This window comes from Electrophorus electricus, chromosome 19 (genome assembly GCF_041902795.1).
Source record: "Electrophorus electricus isolate QZ-2024a chromosome 19, ASM4190279v1, whole genome shotgun sequence".
Taxonomy (NCBI): domain Eukaryota; kingdom Metazoa; phylum Chordata; class Actinopteri; order Gymnotiformes; family Gymnotidae; genus Electrophorus; species Electrophorus electricus.
This window is the reverse complement of record NC_137515.1, coordinates 18,097,491-18,113,355: the sequence shown is the minus strand read 5'-3', so window position 1 is coordinate 18,113,355 and position 15,865 is coordinate 18,097,491. Positions and strand designations below refer to the sequence as shown.

At 47.6% G+C, this 15,865-nt stretch overlaps 2 protein-coding genes across 9 annotated transcripts in view; both read right to left on the bottom strand.

Moving 5' to 3' along the window:
- Positions 1–24: 24 nt before the first annotated feature.
- Positions 25–2,867, bottom strand: ywhah (tyrosine 3-monooxygenase/tryptophan 5-monooxygenase activation protein, eta polypeptide). Its single transcript, XM_027006458.3, has 2 exons — positions 2,414–2,867; positions 25–1,385 (listed from the first exon to the last, which is right to left on the bottom strand). The coding sequence occupies exons 1-2, from the start codon at positions 2,498–2,500 to the stop codon at positions 732–734; spliced, it is 741 nt and encodes a 246-aa protein (XP_026862259.1). The 5' UTR covers positions 2,501–2,867; the 3' UTR covers positions 25–731.
- Positions 2,868–3,490: 623 nt separating this feature from the next.
- depdc5 (DEP domain containing 5, GATOR1 subcomplex subunit) overlaps positions 3,491–15,865 on the bottom strand; it is a 28,166-nt gene continuing 15,791 nt past the window's right edge. For 2 of the 8 annotated variants that reach the window (XM_035535386.2, XM_081702795.1), the window contains 15 exons: positions 13,946–14,113; positions 12,842–13,064; positions 12,362–12,495; positions 11,824–11,935; positions 11,338–11,385; positions 10,867–11,000; positions 10,649–10,723; positions 10,057–10,189; positions 9,650–9,755; positions 8,978–9,217; positions 6,625–6,794; positions 6,135–6,306; positions 5,756–5,816; positions 4,428–4,510; positions 3,491–4,092 (listed from right to left, as the gene is read on the bottom strand). In XM_035535386.2, the coding sequence (XP_035391279.2) occupies positions 3,794–4,092; positions 4,428–4,510; positions 5,756–5,816; positions 6,135–6,306; positions 6,625–6,794; positions 8,978–9,217; positions 9,650–9,755; positions 10,057–10,189; positions 10,649–10,723; positions 10,867–11,000; positions 11,338–11,385; positions 11,824–11,935; positions 12,362–12,495; positions 12,842–13,064; positions 13,946–14,113 (2,158 nt within the window). In that variant the 3' untranslated portion in view covers positions 3,491–3,793. Of the gene's footprint in view, positions 4,093–4,427; positions 4,511–5,755; positions 5,817–6,134; positions 6,307–6,624; positions 6,795–8,770; positions 9,218–9,649; positions 9,756–10,056; positions 10,190–10,648; positions 10,724–10,866; positions 11,001–11,337; positions 11,386–11,823; positions 11,936–12,361; positions 12,518–12,841; positions 13,065–13,945; positions 14,114–15,865 lie in introns of those variants that run through there. The other 6 variants (XM_081702796.1, XM_081702794.1, XM_081702797.1 and 3 more) reach the window with 6 other exon arrangements.

Below are 15,865 nucleotides of genomic sequence, written 5' to 3'. Positions count from 1 at the left end.
AAGCACTAGACGTGGAGGCGGGTGTCGGAGCTCCCCCGGCAGGCGATGGTCTTTAATGGTGTTCTTTCACTCATCGCATGTGTAACCTTAAACAAAGGCTCTCATGCCCCACAGACTCCAGCCAGTGACCTGCCCACGACTGGCGGCAGGTGACTGACCAGTTAGCTGCGGGCAAACACAGTGCACAGGACTAGCAGCGTTCACAACAATGCAGTGTCAAAGAGAAGACAGATTCACACACGTCTAAGCACATGATAAGAGATACAGAGGAGAGGCGCACGAGGAGGTTACAACCACACAACCTGGCCGCAAGTCGGAGCGGCTGCACCAGACAGTGCTGCGGATAGTACTCAGATTTCCTCATCGCATAATCTAGCATTGATTTAGAGTCCCCATGGAGAGTCCTAAAGAGAACACACTAAGTAAATGTCACTTGGAGAGCAGTAGGCTAATTATCAGCTCATCATGGGAGGAGGAGAGGAGCGGCCTATGGGAACGGGGCTGCAGGAACCGCAAGACAGGGAAAGAGGGTAAAGTCGAAGAGAGAACGAGCGAGAGAGCAACACTTAGAGGTAAAAGGGTTTTTGGAAAGCAAAAACACCAAAAGACAGGCTGCCAAGGTCCACAAGGCAAAAGCAACCCTGGTGAAAGCAAAGAAAAGCAAATGGATATCGAGAACAGAGGGGGTTGTGGACTACGATAGCTAGCATAAGTGCAGACCAGGTAGGGACTCAGTTATTGGGCTCGCCGCCCTCACTGTCCTGCTGGTCACTGGTCCAGAGGGTCAGGTTGTCCCTCAGGAGCTGCATAATGAGCGTGGAGTCCTTGTACGAGTCCTCGTTCAGATTGTCTAGGTGGCCGATGGCCTCGTCGAACGCCTCCTTGGCCAGCTGGCAGGCCTGCTCCGGCGTGTTCTGGATCTCGTAGTAGAAGACGGAGAAGTTGAGCGCCAGGCCCAGGCGGATGGGGTGCGTGGCTGGCATGCTCTTGCATACGTCGAACGCCTCTTTGTAGGCGCCCTCCGAGGACTCGACGGCGGAGGCGCGCTTCTCGCCCGTGGCCACCTCGGCCAGGTAGCGGTAGTAGTCGCCCTTCATCTTCAGGTAGAAGACCTTGCTCTCCAGCTGGCTGTCGTCGCAGTTCTTGATGAGGTAGCGATCGAGGAGGCCCAGCACGTCCTGGCACACGGCTTCCAGCTCCTTCTCAATGGTCTCACGGTAGGCTTGCACCAGCTCCAGCTTCTTCTCGCTGCCGTTGACGGCCGTCTTCTGCTCGATGCTGGAGACGACGCGCCAGGACGAGCGCCGCGCCCCCACCACATTCTTGTAGGCGACGGACAGCAGGTTCCGGTCCTCGCTGGACAGAAGCTCATTCAGTTCCGTCACCTGGCGGGAGAGAAGAGGAGCTGAGGACCACGCACTGGCCTAAAAACATGCCTCAACTCGCTGAGAACGGCCGTGTTCGGGAAGAAAACATTTCCCTTCAAAATCTGCAGAAGTGCTCGGACATCTTTTACTCGTTTTTATTTTAATGGATATTTCAACACTGAAATATAAACACTCAAAAAAGTTGCATGTAGCATAACATTTCTTTAAAAAGAAAAACCACAGTGAAGTTGGTAATTGGGATAATAGGATGTGCTTGGTGATGCAGATGGCAGTGTGGTTTGTGTCTCCTTCTGTATACTGTAGACCTCTCTCCAGTCAGTGAGGAATCTCTACACGTGTTGGGTCAAAAATCAGGAAAACCACAATAAATAATGTCATGCTTAAACTGCTGACCAGAACTTTAAGACGGGCAGACTCTTGTATCAATCGATTAATCGATTCTGGAGCCGAGAAGCTATACTGACTGACACGACTGGTCAACATCCTTTGTGCACAGATGTCAGTTCTGGCGGATAATGTTGCATCGATGGATTCGGGAATGCGCATGTTCTCACCGTACAGGCGATCACGGGCTGTGGCAATAACCTAAGGCTGTTCAATATTTTTAATATAGCTCTTTTGTGCGAGGGCGCACAGCGGGTTGGCCAGCGACGCCTCAGCATCGCTACTCGCTAAATGTGCGGACGTTTGTAAGCGCCGCCCTCTGCGCCAACTCTGCGCCTCTGCCCAGTAGCGCCCAGTTTACCGATCGGACCGATATTCTAAAGATCGGACCGTTACTGTGCATCTGCGTTCACATGTCAGTGGCAGGCTTAAAACACCGACTCACCGTCTCTCCCCGTCCCTCGTTTGGGAGGGAGGAAGAGCCCAAATCGGGGTTATTGTATCACAAACAGGTCCTTCAACCACGACAAAGAGACCACAGTCTCCTTATTGCGGCTCGGTTCCAACGTGCTAGCCGCGCACTCGCAATGCTCCCGGTTCATGGCTCGAGTGCAAATCTGCGCGGTTCATGCGGCGCTCACCAGTTTCATCGCGGAGGCCATGTCATCGTAGCGCTCCGCCTGCTCCGCCAGTCGTGCTCGCTGGATGAGTTGCTCGCGGTCTGCCATGTTCTCCCCTGCTGTCTGGGCACGAGGTGTGCGGTCCTCGGAACAAACCCCCGGACTCGTCGGCGACTTAAAAAGGACTTTTGTCCCGTCTAGGCTTATCGGTACTACGCGCGTTCCGCCCAAGGTCGGTTGCACGCAAAGCGCGCAGGACAAAACGCGGACAAGCGCGAGCGGAATGTAAGGGCAGGCGCGCACGTGCCTGTGCAGCAGGTTTGCAGCCCGATGGGGAAGGTTGCGCTTGCTTCTCCTCTCCTGACCGACCGACCGACCGATCGACCGACCCGCTCTCCTCCGAGCCTCGCACGACTCTTTCAGCGACCGAGAGCTGGAGCTGGAGCTGGAGCTGGAGCTGCTGCAACCGTCCTGTCACTCCTGGCGAACAGGGTGGAGGGGGCGGGGGCACGCGCTCGTTTGTATTTCAGGGTGACGTAATTTTCTAAAAATAGACACGCGCGCTGCAAGCTCGCGGCTGCGCAGTGCGGCGTGCAGCGTGCTGCATTCTTCGGTGCAGCAGCTCAGTGCGCCTGCGCGTGTTGGAAGGCTCTTCCGCATGCTAGATGATTGAATTCCACCAATAGCAGCGTCGCTTATAGAGAAATGGGCTGAATAGACGCAATACGCCCGTACTAATTGTCCTTGTGTAAAACGCGCAGTGTTGCAAAGCCCATAACACCATGGCCAAACATGTGATTATATCAAGATTTTATGTTCAGATTTAGATATTCCTTCACACCTGTGTTCAGGTTATTCTGACCATTGGGGCTAAGTTTTCAATACTTTTATCTCTTGTACTTTTAATAACATTTATTACACCACATTTATTATTAGCCATTATTAAAATATGGCCCTTCAGTAGACTGAAGCTTGCATTACTTTAGCATGTTTTACACACACACACACACACACACACACAAAACAGCGTGTTACTCCGCATGTGTCACATTACAGACTACATACACCACTGCTGTCACAGTGAACTCCAACTTCAAAGATGTTCAATTAGTTCTTTATTTTTCTAGGCGGTACTTTAGATATTAAAGCGGCACTCGTGAACTCACATACTGACTGAGGCCACTCCTGATTGGTCCCCACAGCCAGCCTGTTAGCCATTATCTCATTATTAAGAGAAACAGAGATCCGTGCACCGGGACCTCACACACGTCCCTACGGAGGAGTTAAGCCAACAGCAGCAGTTCTCAACCAAAGCAAAACTCTGTCCTCATACCAAGTCCCAAGCCCCTGCAGTGTGCCTTTCCATCACTCCCCTCCCCGCCTCCTCTCTTGGTAGCTCTGTCAGGGGGCACTGGAGTTCATTTTCTCCACACAGCTGTCCCAGAAGGCAACCAGGCGGTTGTCCTTGTTGGAGCAGAAGTCGGTGAAGTCTCGGAGGAGGCGATCAGCCAGCTTCTCGTCGCCCAGCAGGCTGGTGCGCCACGCTTTGGTCAGCATGGTGTTGTAGGCCCAGTAGTAGCCCACCCTCTCCTCACCGCCAAACAGGCCCTGGCAGGCCGACGAGCCAGAGTTCCGGCGTCTGCGCTGCTGACTGCTTGAGTACTTCCTCTTAGAATAGGGCAACTGCAAGAAGACCGTCCCTGTGGGGAGAGGGGGTTCTGCTTCAATGAACCTTCTTTACAGACCGTTTTTAAACATCATTTGACAGATAGACTTGCTGAGAATCATTCTTGCCCTTTGCTTATGCTGTACATTTAAAGCTACATCCATTCACACACCATCCACTCTCATGTCAGCCTTTGAACACCTGATATCACATTACAGAGTGGCAGGAACAGAGGGCATAACAGACAGGAGAGAAGGGAGAGTAAACAAGTTCCTTTCAGGACATTCTTTGGACTAAAAAATACAAAATGCAAATGTCCTGCACCTGTGACATGAATGGGCTGTGTGTTGTAAATGTGATTTCCTGCACCTGTGACATGAATGTACTGTGGCTTGTTTTCAGCAGGGAAGTTGAAGTTTGATGCAGAAAACTTGTCCTGGACAAACCCAAACCTGTGGAAGGGAAAGAGAACTGTGTGAGGATTGTGATCTTATGCACTGTGATATTATACAGTGTGATCTTATACAGTGTGATCTTATATAGTGTTCTTATAGTGTGATATACAGTGTGATCTTATAGAGTGTAATCTTATGTAGGGGGATCTTATACAGTGTGATCTTATACAGTGTGATCTTATACAGTGTGATCTTATATAGTGTTCTTATAGTGTGATATACAGTGTGATCTTATACAGTGATATGTAGTGTGATCTTATACAGTGTGATCTTATATAGTGTTCTTATAGTGTGATATACAGTGTGATCTTATAGAGTGTAATCTTATGTAGGGGGATCTTATACAGTGTGATCTTATACAGTGATATGTAGTGTGATCTTATACAGTGTGATCTTATATAGTGTTCTTATAGTGTGATATACAGTGTGATCTTATAGAGTGTAATCTTATGTAGGGGGATCTTATACAGTGTGATCTTATGTAGTGTGATGTTATACACAGTGATCTTATACAGTGTGATCTTATATAGTGTGTTCTTATAGTGTGATATACAGTGTGATCTTATACAGTGTGATCTTATACAGTGTGATCTTATACAGTGTGATCTTATATAGTGTTCTTATAGTGTGATATACAGTGTGATCTTATAGAGTGTAATCTTATGTAGGGGGATCTTATACAGTGTGATCTTATGTAGTGTGATGTTATACACAGTGATCTTATACAGTGTGATCTTATATAGTGTGTTCTTATAGTGTGATATACAGTGTGATCTTATACAGTGTGATCTTATACAGTGTGATCTTATATAGTGTTCTTATAGTGTGATATACAGTGTGATCTTATAGAGTGTAATCTTATGTAGGGGGATCTTATACAGTGTGATCTTATACAGTGTGATCTTATACAGTGTTCTTATAGTGTGATATACAGTGTGATCTTATACAGTGTAATCTTATGTAGTGTGATCTTATACAGTGTGATCTTATACAGTGTGATCTTATATAGTGTTCTTATAGTGTGATATACAGTGTGATCTTATAGAGTGTAATCTTATGTAGGGGGATCTTATACAGTGTGATCTTATGTAGTGTGATGTTATACACAGTGATCTTATACAGTGTGATCTTATATAGTGTGTTCTTATAGTGTGATAAACAGTGTAATCTTATGTAGTGGGACCTTATACAGTGTGATCTTATACAGTGTGATCTTATACAGTGTGATCTTATACAGTCCACCTGTAGAGAATAGCCTCCTGGAAGAGCTGCATCCTGTCCCAGTATGTCTCCGGTTCAAACCCTGGTGGAAGCACACAAAGACATCAGTATCTGACATCAGTGACCCTGGCAGGTTACACAGTTCCAGCTCACACTAATTACATCAGTTTCTGGGGTAGGAAGGATGAACAGAGCAGTAGTCTGAGCAGGACGTGCAGTGCCTCTGTTTCTCAAAAGCATCATAGTATTAAGCACATCTTAAATGAGAGAGAGAGAGTGTTCAGTGTAATACTCGCTCTTCCATTTGAATGTAATCTTTGTGTTAGGACGCTTTTCAGGAAGCCCTGTATTCAGAGCCACTGTCGGACCAAACGAACAGAGCCTTTTTCTTTGTGCCCACCTTCGAAGAGGTTGTCGGTGGCCTCGCGGAGCAGACTCTGGATGTTCAGGGGGATGAAGAGCTGAGCGCGCAGAGGGTCACCATACAGGTAGGAGGGTAGAGCAAACGGCACCTCCAGCACAGGCACCAGGAGGAAACCACACGACGCCGCCTTCCTGTGCCAGCCCTGGACCTGCCATGATAAAAGAGTCATGCACGCACACACGCACGCACGCACACACAGAGAGAGACAGAATGTAGGAGCCAGTGTCAGAATGAGGAGGAAGGAGTGTGTGTGTGTGTGTGTGTGTGTGTGTGTGTGTGTGTGTGTGTGTGTGTGTGTGTGTGTGTGTGTGTGTGCATGCGCACGCGCAGGACCTCTATTCAGTTTTATTTCAACAGAACAGTGATTGAAGCATTTGTCATCAATCACGGCCTGCAGCACAGCGCATGTGCGTGTTTCCTAAGTGATTGGCTCCATCTGTTCCCTGGTGTGCAGTTGTGCACTGACCATCTCGAAGAGCACAGCTGCTGTGACAGCCATCCAGTGCAGTTTGATTTCAAAAGATGAGTTGAGTGAGAAGTTGCCGTGGTAATAGCAGCTACACCATTCTGTGCGGTCGCTGCGGTTGTTGACGTCCACATCCAAGGTGACCGTCTTCTGCTCAGGAACTGAAGAGGCTTGGAAATGGAAGCCAGGGAGAGAGATACACAAACGGATGGATGGATGGATGGATCAAAAAAATTAAAAGGAAAGAAATAAGAGCAAATAAAAGGATAGAAGAATTGGAAAGAGGGATGATAAATGTGATGATGTCAGTTTGGGGCCCCTACATTATTTTTTATACTTTCATGTCCTCTTTATGAAGAACACCAGATGGTTGTTAACATATGATGTAACATTAGAGTAAACAGGGTTTTTGGGAAAATGCGCATATCATCAATAATTATTGATCATTAGTCACTGCTATTTTACCTTCATATTTTACTAGCTGTGGAAGAATTTTCTGCCTGAGGTATTTATATTAAAACAAGTAATGATTGTTCATTACTTGTTTTAATATAAATTAATCTGTGTTGGCAGGAAAAAGCTAAAGTGAGTGAAGCAGCTTGTGGGCAGAGACAGCTTAAGAGTGGGTTAGGGGCAGCGAAAAGCTGGAGGACAGCGAGGCAATGCCACATGCACACACACTCGCACACACTCGCACACACTCGCGTGTGGCACTGCATGCACACGCGCCACTATAGCTACAGCCGAGCCACCACAGGGTCAACAGGGCAATCAGTTCATAAGGCCGGCCTCTGATTGGATATCCAACACTGTGGCTTACTTAATTATTGTTGTGGTTGGACAGAGCAGATGTCTGAATGCACACCATCACAACAGTTATTGGATTAACAGATAGTAGAACTGACTCACTTGTCCACATTGTGAATATCTACAGATTGATTCGATCACAGGAGGGTTTATGAACTCTGGAGACACTAACAAAGGACAGGTGTAGGTGAGACGGGGCTGGTTCTTCTACAGACTGCTAACCCACTACTGTCAGCATGCAGTGCTGCAGAGCAGGAGGAGAGACCAGGCGCACACAGAGTCCATATGAGCGTGGACACTGCACAGCAGCCTGGGGCTTTGGCCTGTGAGAGGATGCCAATTCCCGGTTAAATATCCACACGCGACACTCTCTAGTGCAGGGTGTCCAAGTGCAGGCTCTAAGCTGCAGCACCCACCTCACAGATTAGTGTTTTCCCCAGCTCCAACACACCCCATTTAGGTCAGAGTAGGAAAGGAATACGTCAACACGAACCCTCGAAAACGGGGGGGGGGGGGGGGGGGGGGGGGGGAAGAAAAAAGAAAATACCCACATAATATTTTTCTAGCAATTATGGCAATTTACATTTTTACTGTTTTTATTTGTCCAACACTTAGTTTTAGAGTATATACAGGGCAGAATGATGAGGGATTGCTTTTAGAAACTCTAACATGCTAACTGCTAATATAGCAACACTGACAAATGTTTGTGTGTGATTAAAATGTCATGCTGTTAGCTGATCCTGTAACTGTAACTAAGGAGTCAAACAACTTTCATAAAACTGGAGCCAGGCTAGTAGTCGTGCAAGTTGCTAAGATAGCTGTAATTATTTATAATTATTAACATACCTATTATAATTCACATTTTTATAGACATTATGACACTAAAATGTTTTTATGCTTATGGTTATAAATAACTGAATAATAGATTATGTCCATGGAAGTATTTGAGAGGACAAACACTTTAAAACCATTTTAAATTATACTGAATGCTTAAAAATAAGGCTTTGGAGGTTTATTGCCGGAATATTCCTTTATGAGCATGAAAAATGCACATTTACAAGAGGCTACACTTCTCCAGAGTCTGAATTTGGGAACGACACTACGGTTTGATGAAAACAGTTTACAGGGACGCTTGTTTATTTTTGTCAAACTTAAATGGCTGATTTCTTTCATTTAACCAAAGCAGAGGTAAAAGAATGCTACAGGAGAATAGGAGCGCAGCCTACTAATATTCCTAAAACCTCCGCTTTACGTACACAACTCTGCAGATTACAATAACCAGCCAAATGTAGACAAATGTGCCTTTTCTAACTTTTCCGGCATCATACTCGACACTTACTTGGAACCCTTCTGAATGGCCTCCTCCATTAGAACTGAGCTCTATGTCAGCGTAATGATTTAGTATAATGAAACTGCTTATGGACTCTGTGTGACGGCCATCTTTCTCTCCCTCCACACGTGTCCAGGACTCTGAGGGGGCGTGTCATGCTGGTGGGATGGGGCGGAGCTGGAGTTGCTCTGGGGGGCGGGGCTGAGCTGGCGGTACCTAGCAGGGCGGCGGCCTGGCTGCGTCCTCCGAAGCTGCGGCTGAAGGAGCTGTGCCTACTTGCGTACGATGCCGGCCGGCTGGGTAGCCATGGCAACAGGAACGACGGCAGGTCGCAGGGCCGCCGCTCCTCCACCACAAATGCCACCTCGAACCACTTCCTCTGGAAGAGCGCGAAGTCCTCCAGCGCCGCGGTCGACCACACGCTAGTGCCCCCTGGTGGCAGCTGGGCGGTGGGGCCTGAGGAAGGTGGGCAGAAGGGCACCACACTTTTTTCTCCATTACAACATACAAACTCTCAAATGGTCCATGAACGTTCGCACTGAACAGCCCCACTGCAGGATTATTTTTTTTGTAACCTGTTAACCCTTCGGCGGCCAGTGCCAAGCAGGACTCTTCTGAGTCCACATCTTTGCTCTGTACCAGCTCCAAACACACCTGAGTGTGGTGTTCTACAGACCTTCATCACCTGCGTCAGGTGTGTTAGGGGCTGGACTGGACCAACGCTCTGAACTGGCTGATGGTCTCTGAGGTCTGGGCTGTGGTAAAGATCTCAGAGGGGGCTCAGGGTGAATCAGGGCTCAGATCCAGGTCTGTTGCGCTCTGTGTCGTCACAGGCTGATCAAACAGCCATAATAAATACAAGAAGCAGGTCCCAGCACTGAGTCTCACCCTTCTCACTCTCCTTGTCTACAATCCGGTAGAGGTAGAAACCATAGATGAAGGTTCGCATGGCGTCACCTGACGCGTGAGAAATCAGACCTTCATCCTGCATTTTCTACAGGAATACAAAAACACACACACACACCAGCATCACCCATATGAACATCATAAAACTCTTTAACTAGAACGAACACAAACACACAAAAATACACCCCACCTACAACAATTCACAAGAAAACCAATAAAATACACAACACACATATGCATGCTTAAGTGCCCCATTTATATTAATTAATCAGAATGTACAGAAATTCAAGATGGAAAAATAATACAGACCAAATACAGACCCAGATGCTTAGCACAGAGATACGGAGAGATAGTGAGAAGCCAAGCTTTCACGTGTGCCTGTGCAGTACCTGCATGATCTCCACGGCAACACCCTGCGTGGACACATTCTCCACTGTGTGCACCAGCCAGTGTACCACATCAGAGCTTATGAAACAGCTGGGTGGCAGACCCTTGTGCTCCGACAACAACTGCACTCCAGTGCTGCGCACACACACACACACACACACACACACACACACACACACACACACACACACACACACACACACACACACACACACACACACAAACACACACACACACGTGAACAAATAGCACAATGCCAGTCCAATACAGATAGGACTATCACACTGCACTGTTTCTGTAATCTTCTGAGATCTTCAGTCATTATAAAGACACTAAAAGGAATTTTAGGGGTATCTGAGGACTTTGGTTATATGAGTTAAATACGTTACTACTTGGAGTTAATTAACAAATTTAAAAAGCAGAGTAGAAAATGTCCTGTGCCAGACTCCTCTTTTAGTTTAGCTAAAATCCTGGCTGTACTATTCAGGTAATTCCTGAAGGTCCCGAGGAACTGTGTGTTAGGTGTGTTAAACTCTGTAGGGTGTGGTCAGAATCCACTGCTTCAAGGATGGTTTACGACACACAGACTCTTACACTGGGTGTTTGATGGCCTCCAGAATCTCCAGCAGAGTGGAAGACGATGACAGACTCGGACAGCCCTGCTGTCCCCTGCAGCAACAGGACAGTCAGACCCATTTATGTTAACATTCCTGGTCATTTGTCAAAATACATTTGATTTTACCTAATGGCAGTATACTGGGTTAAACTGCAGCCTAAAGTTTATCCTACCCTGTCAAGCACCCACCCCTTACCCTGTGTCAGTGGTACTGGCCAAGCCTGGGTCTCCTGTAGCTCCACCCCCAGCTGTCCTCTCACTTGGTTGGCTCCCTCCTTTGTCCATTAACCCAGAATCAGCAGGATTGGCAACAGGTAACTCAGCAAGCATCTAGAAGAACCAATCAGAGCTTACAGGTTATTAACATTATTAACATTAACCATCGTCCCCATGACACATCAGCTGCTAAGTACAACTCCAACATGTGGTACAGTACCAGTATTTGTATCAGATAGTGATGTGATAGCTGGTTACTGACAATGGCCAACATACATGTTTATCATATGCAAGAACCAGACCAAACAAGCATACATGTCCACAAGACATGCACGTGCCATACATACACAGGGGAGGGAGGGAGAGAGAGAGAGAGAGAGAGAGAGAGAGAGAGAGACAGAGAGACAGAGAGACAGAGACAGAGACAGAGAGTGTCAGGGGCTTTACTGACCTGAGAGGAACGAGGGCTACGAATAAAATCCAACATGAAGGCAGCTTCCTGTCAGCATGGAGGAGGAAAACACCAGGTGGGTGGGAGGGAGAGAGAGAGAGGGAGAGAGAGAACCCAGAAAGGATCACCATAGCTAGAAGGGCCTGGAGGGAGTCAGCACTGCACAGTTCAGTCTGTCATACACGTACACGTACTGCCTGCGAGCTGCTACAGTACGCTAAGCCTAGCTGGGTGTTAGAAGACAGTGCAGCTCGGTGGCCCTGCAGAGACAGGCAAGAACAAAGTACAGGAACACCAGACCCTGCGCCCACGAAACACATCTGAAAGCACCGACACTAAGCGCAATGCAGAAAAAGGCCAAGCACTGACAAACCCAACCAAAAACACGTCACAAAACATGTCCACAAGCACAGGGGAAACGTTCAGACACCTTATTCCCTGCTATACCCCCTTACTTCCTCTGCCTTCATTTCACAGAGGACTCACCTTCCGAGGACTGTCTACGCAGGTGGTTGCCATGGCAACGGTGGCAGCGTCGCTGAAGGGGGTGCCAGGTTTACCCACCCCATGCTGAGCCACAACCTGCTCCTCCAAAGATCTGGATAGAGAGAGAGAGAGAGAGAGAGAGAGAGAGAGAGAGAGAAAAAAAGAGAAAGAGAGAAACAGACAAACAGGGAGGGAAACAGACAGAGACAGAATGTGAGAGAGAGACAGAGAGAGAGAGACCATGAAAGAATTGGGGGGGGGGGGTATTTTTTACTGTAGTTCTCATTATTTCATTGTCGTCATAACTGCCATACTGAAATAGGTGTGTGGGGGGGGGGGGGGTGTATACATTCACCCATACGTGCACACATCTCTAAATAGCATGACAAGACACTGAAGACGTTTTATAGTACTGAGTGGAGTCTCCTCTAGGGCCACGACATGGTGCACCTCACCCAAACGTCTGTTCAGGTAAACAAGTGTTTGTGTTCCGCTGAGTGAGCGGATCGGTGCACTCCAGGGATCCATTGCAACTCACTTGTTGGTCTGGTCCAGCTCCAGCAGTGTGGAGAGGGCTGAAGCACCCTTCTTGACCAGGGGGGGCGCTATAGGCTCTGGGGTGTAAGGAGACAGTGGGCCCGTCACCTGCAGGCCTTTCATACTCGCGCTTTTCTGTAACCGTGACGAACAGCAACTGTAAGACGAAGGCAATGCCTCTGTGTGGCTGGGGTTTCTTCCATCATCTCAGTATCAGAGCAGTATCAGATTTAGTCACAAGGTGACAGAAATGAACACCACACACTTGTCCGAAACCATCTGTTAAACATGCCAGTGAACTTTAACACTGAGCCAACGTTCAAAAAATCAGTTCAACTAAAAAGACTGAAACGGAAGTTTATCTAAATGAACTAAGCTGGGACAGATGCCAACATTCCCACTTGGAGTAATATCCAGTATTATGTTTTCTGGATGGTTCCACCTCCGGTAATGTGTTCCCCTGACTTTCCTGCTTACTCACCCGGATAATGCGATCAGATCGATGCCGTCTGCGGATCCTGTTCAGTCCCTCCAGGAAGCGGATGAACCCATCAAGAAGGGTGCACTCCGATGATCCATCTCGACCCGCCCCCGGCCCGTCCCCATACACGTCCCAGTGGCCCTCACCATCTGCCACTCGCTTGGCCCCGCCCACGGGCAGCAACAGGAAGCGGGTGCGCCAAAACTTCAGTGAGTCGATAAGACTACAGAAGGTTTAAAAGACGATAAATAAATATGGATAAGACTTAAAAATACATCAGGTACAGTAAACCTGCACATAAACTCAGGTGGTTAAAACCCAGCAGAAAAAGCAGGAAATATTCCAAGTTATTAGCAAATGGCCTTCCCTCAATGGCCCCGCCCCCAAATAACTCCATATAATCCTACACCACAGATTAAAGATAAAGATAAAAACAAAGATGTGAAAGTAGATTTAATTTAATTCATTAATTAAAGGTTCATAGCTCATAAATACCTCCACAGCTTGCCTGTGTTTAGCATAGTTAGCTATCCTTGCTAGCATGTTTGGTAATGTTGTTTTTCTCATCATGCTCTATGATGAAGTCGGCCTGATATAGCTCACAAAACGCTTGGTGTCTGCTGGAAGCATTAAAGGGACGGTCTCATCCTCAAGTGAACTGAAATTTAAACCTGCATTTCTTTTTCTCTGGAACCGTTTCATCCATTTTCATTGGCAAACTCAAACATGGCAAACTTCACAAGCGTCACAAGTCAGGCAGAAACGTTTTCACCTGCTCATATTTGCTTCTAGATTGGGTTGCCAGGTACCACCCCACACAGCCCACACAGAAACCGAGAAACACACATTTAATTTACATTGCTATCAAATAGGAGTTTAACAGTATTGAACACCGCGGGACAAAGGGCTAAAAATAGGGAGGCTCCCAGGAAAATCGGGAGCGCTGGTTGGTATGCTAATCGCCCTTCAGGATCATGTGAGCATGAGAACTGGATGTGTTCATGCACGTAAACTGTGGATCTAGCAAACATTTTATGAAAGCTGGTGAGAACTGACAAAATCGTTCCATCTTTTGGGAGAGAAACAGTGTTAAGGTTTGTGCACCTAAAGTCCTCCGAGCCGGCAGAGCAGATGTACTGGTCCAGGTAGTTCCACTTGTACTCCTCCAGACGCTCATGACTGAACTCCACCCAGCATGGCAGGAAGCAGCCGCCGGCGTGGGGGGGGCACAGACTGTAACTGTACTGGATCTGTGTTGACTCATATGGATACCTGACACACACACACACACACACACACACACACACACACACACACACATATATACACACACATATACATATATATACACACACACGCACACACACACACACACACACACACACACACACACACACACATATATATATATATATACATACACACACACGCACACACACACACACACACACACATAAATAATGCCAACAAAGCAGTTCCTTCAAAGCCACCAGGTCATCTTAGTGAAGACAATGTAATCCAACCTAGAAGTATAGCTAGGTAAGTAATTAAATCACTAATTATAACTAACACTATAACTAACAACAATGTGTTTACAGTTATTATCATTAATAATATCAAAATATTAATAATCCTCAAAATATTAAACACATTACATAGCCTTACTAACCTAGCTGCTTAGTGTGCTGTTGGACCCCAGTGCCAAAATTCCAACAACAGAACTTAGTCAGTAAACAAAAATGCTTCTAAGCTGGCTGGCACACGGAGTACATTGGCTAAATAAAGGCACAGATGGACCACCAGTCCCATATTGTAGTGACACCAGTCCCATAATGAATCATTCTTGAGCAAGAAAAGTAAGATCTGGAGTTTTGTAAGAATGTGTTAGTGTTAAGACCAATATGTGTTAGTGTGAGTGTAAACAAGTGTGTTTGTGTGAGTGTAGACGAGAATGTAGACGAGTGTATTGGCGTGAGCGTAGAGGGGTGTGTTGGTTAGCGCGTAGAGGAGTGTGTTGGTGTGAGTGTAGAGGAGTGTGTTGGTTAGCGCGTAGAGGGGTGTGTTGGCGTGAGCGTAGAGGAGTGTGTTGGTTAGCGCGTAGAGGGGTGTGTTGGCGTGAGCGTAGAGGAGTGTGTTGGTTAGCGCGTAGAGGGGTGTGTAGGCGTGAGCGTAGAGGAGTGTGTTGGTTAGCGCGCAGAGGGGTGTGTTGGCGTGAGCGCAGAGGGGTGTGTTGGCGTGAGCGTAGAGGGGTGTGTTGGCGTGAGCGTAGAGGGGTGTGTTGGCGTGAGCGTAGAGGGGTGTGTTGGTTAATGCGTAGAGGAGTGTGTTGGTTAGCGCGTAGAGGGGTGTGTAGGCGTGAGCGTAGAGGAGTGTGTTGGCGTGAGCGCAGAGGGGTGTGTTGGCGTGAGCGCAGAGGGGTGTGTTGGCGTGAGCGTAGAGGGGTGTGTTGGTTAGCGCGTAGACGAGTGTGTTGGCGTGAGCGTAGAGGGGTGTGTTGGCGTGAGCGCAGAGGGGTGTGTTGGCGTGAGCGTAGAGGGGTGTGTTGGTTAATGCGTAGAGGAATGTGTTGGTGTGAGTGTAGAGGAGTGTGTTGGTTAGCGCGTAGAGGGGTGTGTAGGCGTGAGCGTAGAGGAGTGTGTTGGTTAGCGCGCAGAGGGGTGTGTTGGCGTGAGCGCAGAGGGGTGTGTAGGCGTGAGCGCAGAAGGGTGTGTAGGCGTGAGCGCAGAAGGGTGTGTAGGCGTGAGCGCAGAAGGGTGTGTTGGTTAGAGCGTAGAGGAGTGTGTTGGTTAATGCGTAGAGGAATGTGTTGGCATGAGCGTAGAGGAATGTGTTGGCATGAGCGTAGAGGAATGTGTTGGTGTGTGTGTAGAGTGTGTGTGAGTGTAGAGGAGTGTGTTTATGAGTGTAGAGGAGTGTGTTGGTGAGTGTATAGAGGAGTGTGTTGGTGAGTGTATAGAGGAGTGTGTTGGTGAGTGTATAGAGGAGTGTGTTGGTGAGTGTATAGAGGAGTGTGTTGGTGAGTGT

Excerpts from the sequence above, each read along its gene's own strand:
- ywhah (XM_027006458.3), bottom strand. The coding sequence starts at position 2,500 with ATGGCAGACCGCGAGCAACTCATCCAGCGAGCACGACTGGCGGAGCAG. Across the intron at positions 1,386-2,413 it reads TGGCCTCCGCGATGAAACTG|GTGACGGAACTGAATGAGCT; the intron begins GTGAGCGCCGCA and ends CTCTCCCGCCAG.